This window comes from Daucus carota, chromosome 7, assembly GCF_001625215.2.
Source record: "Daucus carota subsp. sativus chromosome 7, DH1 v3.0, whole genome shotgun sequence".
NCBI classification, from domain to species: Eukaryota; Viridiplantae; Streptophyta; class Magnoliopsida; order Apiales; family Apiaceae; genus Daucus; species Daucus carota.
In genome coordinates this window covers 5,957,380-5,973,462 of record NC_030387.2, presented here as the reverse complement: position 1 = coordinate 5,973,462, position 16,083 = coordinate 5,957,380, and the positions used below count along the sequence as shown (strand labels likewise).

At 33.3% G+C, this 16,083-nt stretch overlaps 2 protein-coding genes across 2 annotated transcripts; one reads left to right on the top strand and one right to left on the bottom strand.

The window, feature by feature from the left end:
- Positions 1–5,491: 5,491 nt before the first annotated feature.
- Positions 5,492–10,520, top strand: LOC108194163 (ankyrin repeat domain-containing protein 2A). The gene is made up of 6 exons (XM_017361072.2): positions 5,492–5,771; positions 7,213–7,300; positions 9,186–9,250; positions 9,877–9,945; positions 10,042–10,091; positions 10,186–10,520. Exons 1-6 carry the CDS (start codon positions 5,703–5,705, stop codon positions 10,295–10,297), a joined length of 453 nt encoding a protein of 150 aa, XP_017216561.1. The 5' UTR covers positions 5,492–5,702; the 3' UTR covers positions 10,298–10,520.
- A 697-nt stretch (positions 10,521–11,217) lies between these two features.
- LOC108194540 (glycine-rich cell wall structural protein) lies at positions 11,218–12,168 on the bottom strand. Its single transcript, XM_017361501.1, has one exon. The coding sequence runs from the start codon at positions 12,166–12,168 to the stop codon at positions 11,218–11,220; it is 951 nt and encodes a 316-aa protein (XP_017216990.1).
- Positions 12,169–16,083: the final 3,915 nt, after the last annotated feature.

Genomic DNA, 16,083 nt, shown 5'->3' with positions numbered 1-16,083 from the left:
TTTTAGAATAATGACGAATTAGTACTACGTGCTTAATAGATTACGAAATAGTACCGATAAATAATACAATATATAATAGTATTTTTTTTCTCCTCATACGAACTTAAAGCATTATGTTTCGAATCGTAAAAAAAAAACCCTCATGCGAACCTAAAGTATTATGTTACTAGTTGCAGAAAAAAATCATGATTAGTTATACTATTTGGAGAAACACATGAAAAGTAGTTATTTGATAATTTCTTCAAAAAAATATGATTATATAAAAATATTTTATTATTGAATTAAATAAAATTCACAATATGAATAATAATATTAAAACTTTTAAAAATAAAAATATTTTCATGCCAAGAATCGACCTCTGACCTTATGTGGTTTGCCGGTTTGTTTCAGACAATAACATTTAGACAAAAATATGGTAAACTTTGGACATAAAAGTGTTATAGTAATTTTGTATGATTTGATAATCAATATATAATTTTAATTTTATTGAAAATTTAAATATTATATTGTTAATTATCATCTAATAAGATGATAGGATTTAAGATATGTATGAAGATTTAAGTAATAAAATGATAATTCAAAGATAGATGAGTGATAAATGATAAATAAATAACATGTTTATCCTTGATTATCTAAGAAAAAGTAGTTAGTAAATCACATGTTTATGATTTATCTTTATATATCTACTACGAAGCTAGAAAGTAATTTAAATTTATAAACTTAAACCAAGATAAAAAAAAATATAGAATGGAGTTCATAATTTATATATATTAATTTCTGTAGATACTTGATAATTAAAATATAATATATAAAATCTTAAATGGATATATATATATATATATATATATATATATATATATATATATATATATATATATGGGTTATCTTTTCCCCCTGTAAATTTCTTTCTTAACCGTGACTCGATTATTTATATGACCATTTAGCTGGTAACTGCTTCATTCATTCCTGCTTCTTCTAGTTTCAGAGGTATCTCTCGGAATCATTACTCTAGTTTTATAACTACTGCTTTACTACTTTAGCCTTTAAGTATCTAATCAATTTTTTTCTTTGTTTCTTTAATTATTTAGATGAAAGGAACTAACAGAAGAAAAGCATCTGCGCTCGAGAATTCAACTATTACTCACCCATCACTGCTTCAACAAAATCAAGCCTTTTCACCTATTGCAGTAGATTCTTCAGGAGATCAGACTCCAACATAAGGTACTACATCTATTATCCACGCTCCTAATAAGACAAGGTCTGATGTTTGGAAACATTTTCAGAAATTATATGATTCCGAAGGTAAAGAAACTCGTAGGGCTGTGTGTGTGTATTGCAAAAGAGATTATATGGGAAAAAGTGATCAGGGTACTTTTGGTTTATGGAAGCACTTAAGGGAAACATGCAGAAAATTTCCTAAACCAAAAGAGTTAGTTGAGGCATATAAGGTTAAAGACAAATCAGAAAACAACCAGAGAAGCTTTAGTTAAAATGATTATAAAAGATGAACTACCTTTTAGGTTTGTCGAGAGGGATGGATTCAAAAAATTTTGTGAGGTTAGTATGCCTGAGTTTAAAATTCCATCTAGGTTCACCATTGTCAAAGATTGTTACTCTTTATTTGTTGCGGAGAAAAAAAAATTATTTGATATATTTGCATCTCAATGTCAGCGGGTTTCTTTAACAACTGATACTTGGACAAGCATTCAGAATGTGTCTTATTTATGTTTAACCGCTCATTTTATTGATAGCAATTGGAGAATGCACAAGAGATTTTTGAACTTTTGTGTCATTAAGTCTCATAAAGGGTTAAACATTGGAAATGTTGTTGATTTTTGCATGGAAGAATGGGGTTTGAAAAATGTTATGTGTATTACAGTTGATAACGCCACATCGAATGATAAGGCTCTGACTCAATTGAAGAAGAAACTAATTAAAAGAGGTGCTTTGGTCTAAGGTGGGGAGAGTTTTCATATGAGGTGCTGTGCTCATATTCTTAATCTTATTGTGAAAGATGGACTCCCAGTAATTGACTCGTCCATTAAAAAATCAGAGATGTTTTCAAGTATATACGAAGTAGTCCTCAGAGGTTAGACATGTTTAAACAATGTGCGGAGAAGTCAGATATTAAATTTACTAAATCCTTGCAATTAGATTGCCCAACTAGATGGAATTCTACCTATTTAATGTTGGAAACTGCTATATTGTACCAAAAGGCCTTTGATAAACTTGAGGATAAGGAAGCTAAATTTTCAAGAGATTTGGGAGATGATCTACCAACTGAGCAGGATTGGAAAAATGCTAAAATCATAACTAAATTTCTGAAAAGGTTTTATGATGTCACATGTAAGTTGTCAGGTGCATTGTACTCTACTGCCAATTTATATTTTCCTGAAATATTGAAAATATTAAGAGACCTGCAGCTTTGTGAAACTAATAGTAATCCCGCATTAGTGGAAATGGGGAAACAAATGAGAGAGAAATTTGAAAAGTATTGGGGGGTCTCTTGACAAGACGAATATCATGCTTTTTGTTGTTGTGGTATTAGATGCGAGGTACAAGATGAACTATCTGAAAGTAAAGTATACTTCGATTTTTGGGGAAGATGAGGCAACAAAATTGATAAAGAGAGTCACTCGTTGTTTAAACGAAATGATGGAGAATTACAAGAAAAATGAAAAGCATGTAAATACAGGTGAAGGTGAAAGTTTTTGTAACCCAGCATCTCAGAATAATTTGGACTTTATGGATGATTGTGTAGACGAAGAAATGGATGAGTATTTTGTTCAAATAGAAAAGGAAAAGCAGGTGGCATTTTCTGGATAGTTAGAGCGGTATTTGGAAGAGTACCCAGAAAAATTTACCATTGAGTTTGATATTTTAAGTTGGTGGAAGGTTAACTCGTCGAGATTCCCTATTTTATCGATGGTTGCTAAAGATGTTTTGGCAATTCAAGCATCAAGTGTGGCTTCTGAGTCTGCGTTTAGTACCGGAGGAAGGACTTTAGACAAATTTAGGAGTTCTTTAACTTCTACAACAAATGAGATTTTAATTTGTTGCCAGGATTGGTTAAGGAGTTCCAAGCTGCCTATTAGTGTTGAAGAATTAGTCGAGGATCTTGACAAATTTGAGCTTGGTATATTCTTTACATTTAATTTTCTAGCATTTCTTATTTTGTTCTTTGTATCATTATATTATAAACAATTATTTAATAGTTAAATTTTTTTAATTTTTCAGATGTGACGGAGGATCCAGAAATTTTAGATACTATCCGTTCTCGACAAAGCCTGGATTGTTAATCAGGTGAGTTTCATCTTATGTATATCAGTATATTTATAAGTTTAATCAAAATTGCATAGGATATATGTGTAAAGATAAATTATATTGATTCTTTATGCATGATATACACCTTTTAGTGGTTGGAGGCTTGATTTGTTAAAAAAATTCAGTGAAGGTGAGAAGCTACAAACTGAATATGACCTGAAATGGTATTGGATTAATATTACTTTAACAAGCTCCCTGCTTGAGTACCCCTACTGCCTTCACAAAGTGCATGTATGTTAGACTTAGGCATGTGTTACTATTTATTAGAGACTTGCTAATGAGTGAACTAACATGGTTGAGAATTTTTTTTTGTTACAGGAGGATATTACAATGCAGTACTTGTAGGTTCAGGATCAAAGCTTGCAGTCTTATAGCTGGAACTTTTGAACCAAGTGCAGCAATTAGTTTAGACTTTTAGAGTATTTTATTTCTAGTTAATAAAACATATCTAGCATGTGCAAGTAGAAGAATTTGAACTCGTAGTTTTCCAGACCTTTATAATTTATTTTGCTTGAACTAGTTTCTTATTTTGCTTCTTTATTTATCAAGTATATTTTGGAATTTTATTGTTTAGATTTACCACTTCTTTGATATTTATTTTTTTTAATATCATTTTATTAAGAGTACCGAATATCTGAAATTCCGTCCCATCTTGTCCTCGAAATTTGGAACAAGACAATACGGATATTTATAATAATGGTACAATTTTGGTTCTCAACATTTTGAATATCCGAAAATTGGGATGGTTTTGGAGATCTCAGAAACCCCGGCTTTACCCGGACCGTACTCACCCCTACCTACGAGCTCACTTGGTTCGACAAATATAGCCAACCAAACATGGTTGACTATATTTTTTGTGCTAAGTGGTGGAGATTTGGAGTGGTATAATTTTTAGATAATCTTTATAAGTGCCATCTAGATGCCACCTACATGCTACATAGACAATTTTACCTAAGGGTTTTTGGGTTTAGAGGTGCTTTAACAAGACAAATGTTGGGTTTTTCCCTTGAGTTAGCCTCTAAGGTTGCAAGCGGTTGACCATCTTTACATCTAAGGATGCGCTAACACAACTTGTTATGTGAATTATGAAACATATTTTATAACCATATATATATATATATATATATATATATATATATATATATTTTAAGTATTAAATTTATAAACATTTATGGTTGACTTTGGGTGATCATTTGCAGGAAACCGTATTTTTGAAAATACTTTTTAGAATTCGGTATTTTGAAACGGTTTCTCTAGTGTGTGCCATGAGCACATGCTAAGCGCGGAATTTTATAAGTTTGGGAGATTTTGATTGGTTTTTGTATCTTAATAATGGTGGACCCCATGCAAATGCAACAACTACACCAATCAAAAATTTTCAAACATATAAAATTTCGCGCTTAGCATGTGCCCATGGGCACACAAGACAAACCCTCTTTGAAAATATATTTTTTTTAAAATTGAATTCTGGAAAAAAGATGAAATTATGATATTTTACCGAAAAAGCCCCTAATATATAATACTATCATCCTCGATAAAATATACCAAAATTAATTTTTTTTCTTCTCATAACTAACATAAATACGAAACAAATAAGATATTATGTTTTTAATATAACAACAATTTATTTACTGATATTTTACGTTATTTAAATATATTTTACCACGTATTAATATCATACTTTTTATATAAATTGATACTAATATTAATATAGAAATTTTATCATCTAAATCTTAAATAGACAAATTATGTATCGCAGAAATTGTAAAAATTCTTATTAGTACATATAATAATACAATATATCTCAAAAATAATTTTACTAGATATTCTTAAGAAAAACACTGGGGTCGTTTGGTTGGAGAGAATGTATGAGGTTGGAATAAGGAATCAGATTAAGCTGGTATGAGTTTGAGGTAGAATGAATATGGTTGAATTGTAATATTTATGAGTTATTGATTGTAATTAATTTAAAATATTATTAAATTAATATATATATATATATATATATATTTTTGAGTCATTAATTTCATTTTGTATTAATAATCTACATAAAATGATAAAAATAGTAATGAAAATAAAAGGAAAAGAGTTTGATCCCTGAAAGTCATGTTTCATACCCACCTTCCCCTCGGGTATAAAAATTTCATACCTTCTGGGTTTGAAGAATGAGTCTGAGGGAAGAAAATTTTCTAACCAAACACCAGTTTGGAATCAACAAAACTCATACATGATGTCAGGAAAGCGCGAACCAAACGAGCCCTAAACGCATCTCTGAGAACAGCTGAAGGTACACATTCTCGTATACAAATTACAAAACACAGAGCACAGTCATTAGTTTGTCCTGTGTTGAAAAGCCCTAAACCCTTGGCGAGCACAGAATGGGGGTAGAGTTGGATTGTAGCACAACAGACGAGACCCAGCAGGACAACATCGAAGCTTTGCTCCAGGTATCACTTGCAATCTTTTACTGTTTCCTTTCTTAAATTTACTGTTGTTTAATTTAATTGTGTGATCTCCTAATAGCTCTTTTACTGCCCCAAATCAGACAGTAGGATTTTTAGGCTGTATGGATATCTGGGTTTCTGTTAAACGTGGCTAGTGGGGTAGTTTATATGATTGGTGTATTTCTCGAAACTAGTGGGGGAAATGATATTGTGGTTTAACTCTGCACATTCTGTTAGATGTCATCTTGTGGGGTGTCTAAACACCTAACAACTGCCGATCATAACCGATGTTATTGGTTTTTCAATCTTTAATCACAACCTAAATTAGATGGCACGTGCTGTGTTTCAGTTGTTAGGCTGTGAGCCTGTGACTAATTTGACCATCTGAATGCAAATTCGTTAAGGAAGGTTGTTAGGATTAAAAGAGCTCTAGTTGTGAATCGGAAAAATGAATGGTTTTTATATACATATAGGAGAAGGTGGGCTAGGATTGGGCGAAAAGTTTTATTTGCCCTGATCATCTACAAGCAAGTTGAACAAGTAGACATGAACGTCATCTTTTGCAAATGGAACATTGTGCAGAGATTTTTAAGCAGCAGAAAGAAAATATTGTGTTTTTCTTGGGTGGTTGTTACTGAATTATGAATTATCATTCCTCTCGGTTTTTGAATTTTAAATCTCTCTCAAGAACGTTCACAACTAAAAAACAATGGGAAACTTTCAGTGTCCTGTACTTCTATATCTATAAACCAGTTGAATTTAGATGGGAAAACATGTCACCTACAACTGACAGATAATTTCTTATCCTTCTCCCTTTCGGAATGAGGAACGAATTAATAGAGTTGTGGCTGGTTCATGCCAGTAAAGAGTGACACCATTAATTTGATGTATTCTATGTTACTATTTTGAAAATAAAGTTGGTTGTAAGTTGTAAGTCATAGAATTTTTATAATACTGGATAAATTTTAGAAGTATTCTAGCTTATTGTAGTAGAATAATATTAAATATGTAGTATTCTTTAATAATAGATTTAATGGTTGTAATATATATGATTCGGGAGAGCTAATGGTTATTATTTTGTATAAGCAAACTACAAATCATACCATATTCCATAAATAATAATGTAGTATAGTATAGTATTCTTTTTTTCTGTGGTTAAGGATTCTTGAGTTTGTAGTTTTTCTGTTGTTGAAAAACTCTAGGGCTAGTGGATTTTAGCTTTTAATCCACATTCCACCCAAACCTATATTCATTTATATGTTTGTACTTCATATTCTGTAATTGTTGTCCATCAGGGGGAACACTACTTTAGTACTTTGTGTCAACTGGAATGCATATAGTATATGAGGAAAAAAGCATTATGATGATCACCTCTAAATGACATATATTGATTATTGCTAAATGGTTTAATGCTAGCCTGTTCTATTATTGTATTTGATATTAGGCTGCAAGATATGACGATATGGAGAATGTAATAACCCTAGCTTCAGCTGGAGTTTCTCTTGATTCCAAGGATTCTGAAGGAAGAACAGGTCAATAATTGTAATATTCAACAGCAATTAGAATATCTTTCCCTATTTGTTTTTTGCTAAATATATGTTCCAGTCTTAGTTTTGATTTCAGTATATTTTTAATCTAATCCATCAGATGTTTCATTCATAATACTGTACTTGACAACTACTCCATATCATTGGTGTACTAGTCATGCCTTCAATTCCCCCTTTCAACCTTTCTTTCCCGTCTATTACAGTTTTAACTTTTAAGACCAAGTTAATATTCTTTAGATGTTTAGTATCGGGATTTTGTTAATACTGTGCTTGTTAAATATTTGGTATGTGTTCTGTATATGCCTCAGTGGCCCTTTTGCACCTTTTGTATTATTTAATGGCTTGAGTATTAGCATGCCTCTGGGCTTGTTACACTGTTAAAAGTAGCAAGTTTAAATGTATTGTTAGGATCCATATAGTTAGCCAAGTACCAACATGTCTGATTAGGCAGCAGCATACTAATATGTACAATGCAGGTGATATATAAAATTCTGGATATATTAAATGCACAGGAAGTTTAGTGCTCTATCCATTCCTCTATAATTGCCGATTTGTGTTTCCTACCGATATTAAGAATATTAGTTTTTGCAATTGATGTAACTTTAATTTTGTTTTATTTTTAGATTTACGCCTTAACTCTTTACATGAATTAACAGCATTACTATTCTAATTTGTGTCATGTTGGAATTTGGATGGTTTGGAATTATTATAAAATGGCATCACTAACTTATTTTTAAATTTTGAAATTACTGTAGATTCCAATTTATATTATAATTAATAATTCACATATTTTACATTTCTATTTATAGTCATTAGTAAACAAATAATAATACCTAGATATAGTAAATTAATATAAAAATTATGTGGGAAAACTCGGAGTAAAGAAGAGATAAAGATACTTCAGGTCAATGTAAAAAGTACTTGCTTTTTTTTTTTTACATCAACAGCCATTTTAAAGAAATTCAAGTTAAGCACAAACACGACCATTATGTCAGAACAGAGGGAGTGGAACCTTTACAATTAAATTCTTCTTACAGTATTTTTTATGCTAGCATATAAACTTCTTGAAATGTATTACTCACTGCCTCAAGGAATAAATAAGAATAAATTTATTTTAAACAGTTTGATATCATGGAGGGTTCAAAAGAGGCTAAACTGAGAAGAGGGCTTATGCAAAGAAAATCCTGTTAAAGCTTGGAGGTTTTTGCACTAACTGGTGAATCAAAGAGTAGAGGTAGGATTTCACAAGAGATAGACAGCTGCAAATAGAAACTTTAGGGTTGTTGATTTAAAACTCTTATACAACTAAAGTTTGTATTTTCTACATATGTTTTATGTTTCTCTTTTCCATTTTTAAACCTTGCAATCAACAACTAAGATTGATTTCTCTAGTAATTTGGATGATTATGTGCCTTACCTCAACCAAGTGACGCTTTAAAGGCCGAGGTGGGCATGCCTTATAATACTTCTGCCCAAACTACAAAGCTTTTGTTGGGAATGGGTGGTATCAGAAGAATAAATCATCCCCTTGCCTTGATAATTGTTAACTTGAAGCATTTTCCAACAAACAGTTCAAGAAATGAGAAAATTTACGATTATGTTACAGTGACCTTGTTATAGCCGACACCCCCTATTAAGTATATAGAACAGCAACGTGAGATCTGGATCATGCTTTTGTGTGTACTTCTCCACTTCATCAGTGTCCATCTAATATGAATATCTTGAGAATTATTATGTGTGTATAGCTAAATTGTACTTATATGAAGTTGTTGGGAAGGATTAGTAGTTCAGTCTCATGCACATATCTGCATTTGCATGGTTTTCCTTTCCATGTGCAGTGAACCTCATTTTGTTTGAACTTTTTTTACAGCTCTTCATATGGCTTCAGCTAATGGGCATTTGGACATTGTCAACTATCTTATCAGTAATAGAGTTGTAAGGAAGCTGATACCTTTCTGCAATTTTCATTTTAAGTTTGAAATTAATATCTTATGTGCTTTATTATATCAGATGGCGAATCTTTAAACATGTTTGGATGTGTGTTAAGGGGTATGCTAGTACTTTATCTGCTTTTAATCCATAATATCTAATTGAGGTTTCATCATTGGTTGTACGTGTAACGTTATTCACTAAGTAGCATTATAATGAAAACAAAAAACTGATCTTGACTTGGTACAAGTTTTAATCTATACGACTTTATAAATTTGTTGCTGAATCCCATGACAGACTTTAGTTATTCATATTAGAAAGGGCTGCTTATATGTTTTCTGTTAGTGTTGGCAATCTCATGTGCCCTAATTAGTTTTGTATATACTGTATATAGAATATAATGCTTTTTGCGAATATCTTTTTCCAGCTTGAATGAAAGACAGAATATAAGTATATGTTTAGGCAATGACTTGAACTTGTTCTCTGTGTTATTTGTTTCATTAATACAGTTATACGCATGATTTAAAAGATTATAGCAGGTACTCTATATAGAAGTTGATTTTGTCTTTTCCTTTACCTTCGTCATCAACAATTACTATTATAAACATTAATGATTTAAATTGTCAAAGCAGGATGTGAATGCCACTAATGTGGAGAAAAATACCCCTCTCCATTGGGCATGCCTTAACGGCCACATTGAGGTACTATGATGCTTCTCAATTTGCAGTAGCAGTCGCTATAAAAATGCCTCAAATTTCATGCTGAATTTTTATATCAATCGTGTTTTGTTTTTTCAGGTGGTCAAAAGTTTGATTCTGTCTGGAGCAAGTCTATCACTTTTAAACAGGTTACTCATTATCTGACTTGTTTTAATTAAATGTAGATAATATATATTTTATCTTAGACCAATAATTGACTTCTTCCGATGCTGAGTTGTGTAGCCATGAGAAGACGCCTGTGGATGAAGCTGTTATTGGTGGAAAGCTGGATGTAATCGATGCGATCAGCACATTAGAGGCTCAACTTGAACTCTCAAATGCAAGGGTCTCCTAAACATAACAGTGAGAAAAATACTTGGTTGTATACCGAGTCGGCGAGTCTATATATTTATTGTTCGTGTTGCAGATTATATTTTAAACTGAACGTAACTACTTTTGGACATGCTTGCATGAGAATCATTGTTGTAATATCTTTCTGCTCTTTTTCACCAGGAATTGTTTTATCATTGTATATGAGATTAAATATGATGAGATACCTGCCTAGGTCTTGAATTGTTTTTTCTTGTTGCTGTTAGGATTTGAACCCTTAAATGCTTAAAATTTTAATGGTAGACCTAACTGTCTTACCTAACAATCAACAAACATGTGGTGGGGGTACTAAAGTCTCTCTTCTGCACATGATACATTTTACTGATAAGTTAAGTCTTTAACAGAATACAGTTTGTTTTAAAGTACTGCCTTCATAGTTTAGCATGTACACAAAGACCTGATTTTTTGGTAGAAAGTTTGTTCCCCTGTTTCTTGATATCTTAAATTGATAACCACAAACAAAAAAAAACAAAACAGTAGAAATTAACATGTCTTGCACATAAAAACCTTGCAAGTCTATGACATATTTAGGAATTTTGATATGGCTAGTGTGCTGACTGCTGAAGATACCAAGTACACGAAAGTGGTAAGACTCAACTGATTGATGCAAACAAGATTGAATATAATGAAAATAGGCAGATAGGCCAAATTGGAGCAAAGTCTGCTCAAATATGCAGACAGAAGGCAGGAAATACAAATGAATATACAATTTAAGATACATTACAACTGAGTACAGTTTATGAAAACATTGTAGCTTTTTCTTGCGGTTATTATTTGAGCAACACATTAATAAAAGAAATTAAGATGAACTTGAAGAATTTTCCCATGCATGCATGAGAATGAAGCAATACTACTAACTAGCAGCTGCCTCCTATAGTCCTATATTTAAGGATGCTTCTCCTTGACACCAACTGCACTTCCACCACCAATTCCACCCCCAGCACCTCCACCAAAGCCCCCTCCTGCACCACCGCCAACGCCTCCACCAGCACCACCGCCAAAACCTCCACCACCTCCAAAGCCAGCGCCACTTCCACCACCAACGCCTCCACCAGCACCACCGCCAAAACCTCCACCCCCACCAGCACCACCGCCAAAACTTCCACCCCCACCGGCACCACCGCCAAAACCTCCACCACCACCAGCTCCTCCGCCAGCACCTCCTCCTATTCCACCCCCAGATCCACCACCTATCCCTCCACCAGCTCCACCGCCTAATCCTCCACCAGCTCCACCGCCTAATCCTCCACCAGCTCCACTGCCTACTCCTCCGCCAGCTCCTCCACCAGCTCCACCGCCTAATCCTCCCCCGGCTCCCCCGCCCAATCCTCCCCCAGCTCCACCACCACCTCCGATTCCCTTACCAACTCCACCTCCAATCCCCTTTCCTATTCCATGATGATGATGATGCTCCTTTTTTCCTATATGGTGCTTTAAACCACCACCTTTCCCCTTGCCAATGCCACCACCTCCTCCTAAACCTACGCCACCACCTCCCCCGCCTCCTAATCCAGTCCCACCACCTCCACTCCCAAGGCCGCCACCACCTCCCAAACCGCCCCCTTTCCCTGCACAATCTGGTTTTGCACTAACCTTCCCTTTCTTCCCAATAATAAATCCACCTTGCCCATTGCCAAAACTAAACGAGTGCCCAAAACTCCACCCTCTTGATGAGCCTCCATTATTAGTAAACCACGGCTGCCCATCAAAAAACCATTCCGGCTTCTTCACTTTCCCACTCCCCCCATTATCCGCTTCTAATTTTCTACACTCAGCCACAACCGAGAAAACCAAGAAAGCAACCAAAACAAACTTACCAATTCCCAGAAACTCCATTAGCTATTGAATGCGAAATGCAGAGGTGAAATTAAAATCGTTTCACGGCCTTATATATAGAAACGGTGCATGCAACATGCACACTCTAAACTTCACTTTTCTAACTGATTTCTACTTGTACATTGATATCAGTCATGTACCTATCACCAAGCTAGCTAGTTAATATCAACAAGAACCGGCTAACTACTGGTATTTAATATTTTGGCGTGAACACTTTGTTTCTTGATAATTTTTTCGCTAGCTTTTTCTTAACCCTTAATTGATTTACTAATTAACAAAATCAACGTGAGTTAAATTATGGTGAACAAGGAGGCGCAACACCGAAAGACCATGCTGCTCCCTCATTTCCATTTAATTCTATACATTTCTTTTTCACTTTTCGACATGCACTTCAATGCATTGTATAATTTTATAACTTATTTTCAAAAATTTTTCTTTCTGGAAAAAGAATTTAATATTCAAAAAATAAAATCTTAAAAATAGATTATATAACTATACTTTACAAGAGCGTTAAAGTGCGGGCCGCGTTCCCGTCCCCGTCCCCAATGTATATAACTCAGGGGACGGAGGGAGTATCCGCGACAGTTGAGGTCATTCATAACTACAGAGATGTATAAGTGGACCATTTTCTTGAGAAGATTACGGTACTCCCTCCGTCTCAAATTACTTGTCCACTTTCAAAAAATCACATAATTTAAGAAAAATGGATTTTGAGAAAAAAGTGGTGTATTAAGTCCTTAATTGAACCCAATATGTGGTATATGGTTAATCTTGGAAATATAAATTTGAAATATGTGGAGGACAGTTGATTTTGAAAATATATATTTACATTGAAAGTTGATGTGGACAAGTATTTTGAACTAATTTTTTTTTTTCTAAAGTGAACAAGTATTTTGAAACGGAGGGAGTAATAAAAATAAATAGACTAGATATATTACTGCAATACCAAGGGTGACGGAGTTAATGTTTGAGGTGGTTGCAAGGTAAAGAATGAATGAAGGGCGCAAGAATGTTATGGGTGTCATTAATCTTCACGGTTAGGGAATTGCCATGATTGTTTTACCCGGAGTAGTGCATGCTTTTCTTTGAGGATCTCGTGTCATCTGGCTTCATGGTGTATGCATGCAAGGGGTATCCATAACCGTTTTGGATTTTTAATAGAAAAATGTTTTAATGGAGTACAAGTAGAACGGATTGTGGTTTGTGTATAGCTGAGTTTGTAGGGTTTTACGCTTTAAGTCATCAAGTGGTGCTCACCCAGCTATGCAAACACACTCATGCTCATAGTTCTGGAATATATATAGTCCCTTGTTCATGTGTATCTCCATAGCTGTATACATGAGAGGTCCCTCAATCATCAACTCTCTATTCATCATCGGCAGTTTATCAATACATGCTCATTTGTATGATGCATAAGCTAATATATCATCAAAATATGTTTGACGTCTATGACCGCTCCTCTGGGGAGCATAAGTGTGGGTGCGGTATATTTCATGCTTGGATACAGAAATTCGAATTAATTAATTAGAATTTTGGGGATTAGGTATATGTCAATCCCTTCATATGAGTTAATATACTTTGGATTTGCAATTTAAAATACATTGATTCTATTTTTATAATTTTTTTTACTTGTTTTGTCAATAAAAATTTTTTAGCTATGGGTTGACTGCACCTTCAACCGTATGTACAAAGTGAATAAGTTCAATCAAAAAATAAAGAGTCGTCATTTTTCCTCCAAAAAAAAAGTTGAAAATTAATCATAATATATAAACTGATTTATAGTAGAATCATTGTTAGGCCTAGAACCACTATAGAAGGTCAAGGTTGCATATAGTGGATACAATCAAATCAAATTAAGAACACAATATGTAAAATTAAAACTCAGTTTTTATTGACTTATAAAAACTGTTACAGTAGAGATAGACTACTCTCTCAGAAATGTCTGAATATCAATGAGAGCTGCTAAGTTACAAGAATGATATTCTTAAATTGATAATCGACAGCTATATTGTAAACCTATCTGTGCTTATATACTGCACAATTACCAAATAGTCATCTAACTGATATGCTATTAATCAGCCACATAAAATTTATCAATTAGTGATTCTAAAATCAATCTACAAAAGTCCTGAGTTTGTACAATCTCCATAGTCATGTATATCTTCTTTATTTAAATCAGATCTACTCTTGATAATTAGCTAAGACAAACTCCGAAGAATATCCTTTGTCGATAAACTCTGATATCTTCATTGTCTAACAAACTTTGATTTCCTTGGAAACTTTGATCAGCAAATCATGATTCTAAATAAGATAAGAAAATCTAACATCATCAAAAATACAAATGCAAATGCAACTATAGAATCTAAAAAATGTAAATGAATTACAACTTACAGAACTTTAGCTTCTAATTTTACCAATCAATCTCTTTATGTCTAGTGACTTTGTTGATATATTCTATGATGAATCTTCTTTCAGCAGCAACAAGTGTTTGAAACATTCGAGTCTTGATCCTCTTCAGCACTGGATTATTTTCCCTTGTTTGATATATGACAACCCTTAGATCATTGATTTTGTTTCTTGCCATACTATATCCCAGTCTTATGAGTCCATGACTTTTTGCTTCCTCATTGAATACTAAGTGTTGTGTACCCAGAATGGTTGCAACTTAGCATTATTCATCTTCATATCAACGTCTTGATCATCATCTAATATGTACTTTATATTGTACACACCATCATTTTTTACCTCATAAGATCTCTTTTATCCGTCATTGTTTTTCTAATAAACTCTGACCATTTTTGAGTAGCTTCATTCTTAACCTCAAGAAGTTTATGAATGTGCCCCAGCTCTTTCCATATCTTATTAAGAACATCAGTATTAGCTAGCTTGCACACATCACCATTCTCCAAAAAGCAAGTCAGCTTTTGCTTGTCTCTGACGCCATCATAAGAGACTATTAGAATCTGAGCAGATTCAACCCTCTTTAAGTGATTTAGTGTAATTTCTTCGTCTTGTTTGTCTGTCAGCGAATATGGATCTCTGATGACCACATGTGATCCTCTATAAACTCTTGCATGTTTTGAACTGAGGCCTTCGTTATTACCAGGTTGCCAACCTGTGGAGGGTACTTTGATTATAGTTATTTACTTCTACTAAAGTCATAAATAGGATTATTTGTGTTATTTTCTTGGTTTTATTTGGATTTGTGAAGCTATTATTTTATTAGATTAGGTCAGAATTCTAGTGCCTACACATCTAAGAACTAAATAAATCATTTTTATTCCTTAAAGGGGATTATCAAAGGGTGATATGATTATGAGATACAAGAACATGGTCAGATAATTATCTTTAACAAATGCAGGCTACAAAAGAAAGAACAACTTATTATCTATTCTCTTCTTGCACTCTTCAAGTTTACACTGACCATGTTGGTTAAGATATCTTCATCTTATATTCTTGTAGTGAGCATTAATTGGAAGCTTGCTTGACGTTGGGAAATACAGTTTTATGTTTTTCATTTGCTTCTGGATTATGTTGCATCCTTTTTGCCGGTAGTAATGTTAATGATCAATTGTCTATTTTTTACTTGACGAATACAGTTTTAGTGTAAGTCTAAGTTAAAAGAAATACAAGACATGTTGTCATTGTAAGACAAGTTTTACAGAGTCTTACATAAGGACCCATGATCATTTGGTAGGCGAATAGACTCAACTTTGAATGATTAGAGAGTTGCTGAGATCTAGAAAAAATATGTGGCTTTTAGTCCATGATAAATTCTGCAACAACTATTTTGATTTGAATCTGTTTCGAATGCTTTTAAATTATTAACGTCTTATTCCCCATCTTGTGCTATTTGTCACATTGCATTTCTATTTGATTTTGTTAGCATAATCAGATTATTATAGGAGTGTAGAA

Excerpts from the sequence above, each read along its gene's own strand:
- LOC108194163 (XM_017361072.2), top strand. The coding sequence starts at position 5,703 with ATGGGGGTAGAGTTGGATTGTAGCACAACAGACGAGACCCAGCAGGAC. Across the intron at positions 9,946-10,041 it reads GCCTTAACGGCCACATTGAG|GTGGTCAAAAGTTTGATTCT; the intron begins GTACTATGATGC and ends TTGTTTTTTCAG. Across the intron at positions 10,092-10,185 it reads AGTCTATCACTTTTAAACAG|CCATGAGAAGACGCCTGTGG; the intron begins GTTACTCATTAT and ends TGAGTTGTGTAG.
- LOC108194540 (XM_017361501.1), bottom strand. The coding sequence starts at position 12,168 with ATGGAGTTTCTGGGAATTGGTAAGTTTGTTTTGGTTGCTTTCTTGGTT.